The 761-nt window shown below is 65.2% G+C and overlaps 1 protein-coding gene across 1 annotated transcript in view; it reads left to right on the forward strand.

Annotated features, from left to right (window-relative positions):
* Positions 1-761, forward strand: part of EPHX2 (epoxide hydrolase 2) — a 12,989-nt gene that overhangs the window by 11,544 nt on the left and 684 nt on the right. The window contains exons 13-15 of the mRNA XM_035900729.1: positions 10-182; positions 265-345; positions 676-734. Of these exons, the coding sequence (XP_035756622.1) occupies positions 10-182; positions 265-345; positions 676-734 (313 nt within the window). The remainder of the gene's footprint in view (positions 1-9; positions 183-264; positions 346-675; positions 735-761) is intronic.

Here is a 761-nt window from a genome sequence, read left to right on the forward strand (position 1 = left end):
CCCTTCCAGGCTCTTCCCATGCCGGCTGTGCCGTGGGCAGTGGGATGGTCCCTGCGGTGGTGACGGCCGGAGCTGGGTCCCAGCATCTCCACCCCGTTCCCCTCTCTCCCAGTGGCCCCTTGAACTGGTACCGCAACATACGACCCAACTGGCGCTGGGCACTCTCTGCCAAGGACAGGAAGGTGGGGACTGGTCCTGTCCCGCGGGGAGCATTTGCAGACCCAGCACCTTCCCCCTGCCCCTTGTCACCTGCGTCCCCTACAGATCATGATGCCAGCGCTGATGGTCACGGCCGGGAAGGATGCGGTGCTGCATCCCAGCATGAGCAGGGGCATGGAGGAGTGGGTAAGCCAGCATGGTCCCAGCCCAGCCCTGGGACCGGTGTGCACCGAATCCATCCCGCTTCCCTAAGATCCCACTGCGGGAGAGCCCCGGGGCAGGTCCATCCCACCCAGATGGGCTGGATTTGGCCCAGATGTGGGGACATCACTTGATAAGGAGGGACTGGGTGATGTGGGGAGAGGGGGGCATTGCCACAGGCAGCAGGGCGGGGGGGTTTGCTCTGGCCAAAAGGAAGAGCTGGGGATGCAGGGACAGCCTGGGGTGGGCTCTGCTGATGTCAAACACACCAGATCCTGGTATAAACCCCTCCACTCCGGTGCATCCCCCCCGTAGATCCCGCAGCTGCGCCGGGAGCACCTCGAGGAGTGCGGGCACTGGACGCAGATGGAGAGGTACCACGGGCGGCGTGCATGGCCCCG

The sequence above is a fragment of the Egretta garzetta genome, unplaced genomic scaffold, assembly GCF_000687185.1.
Source record: "Egretta garzetta isolate BGI_Z169 unplaced genomic scaffold, ASM68718v1 scaffold218, whole genome shotgun sequence".
Lineage (NCBI taxonomy): Eukaryota > Metazoa > Chordata > Aves > Pelecaniformes > Ardeidae > Egretta > Egretta garzetta.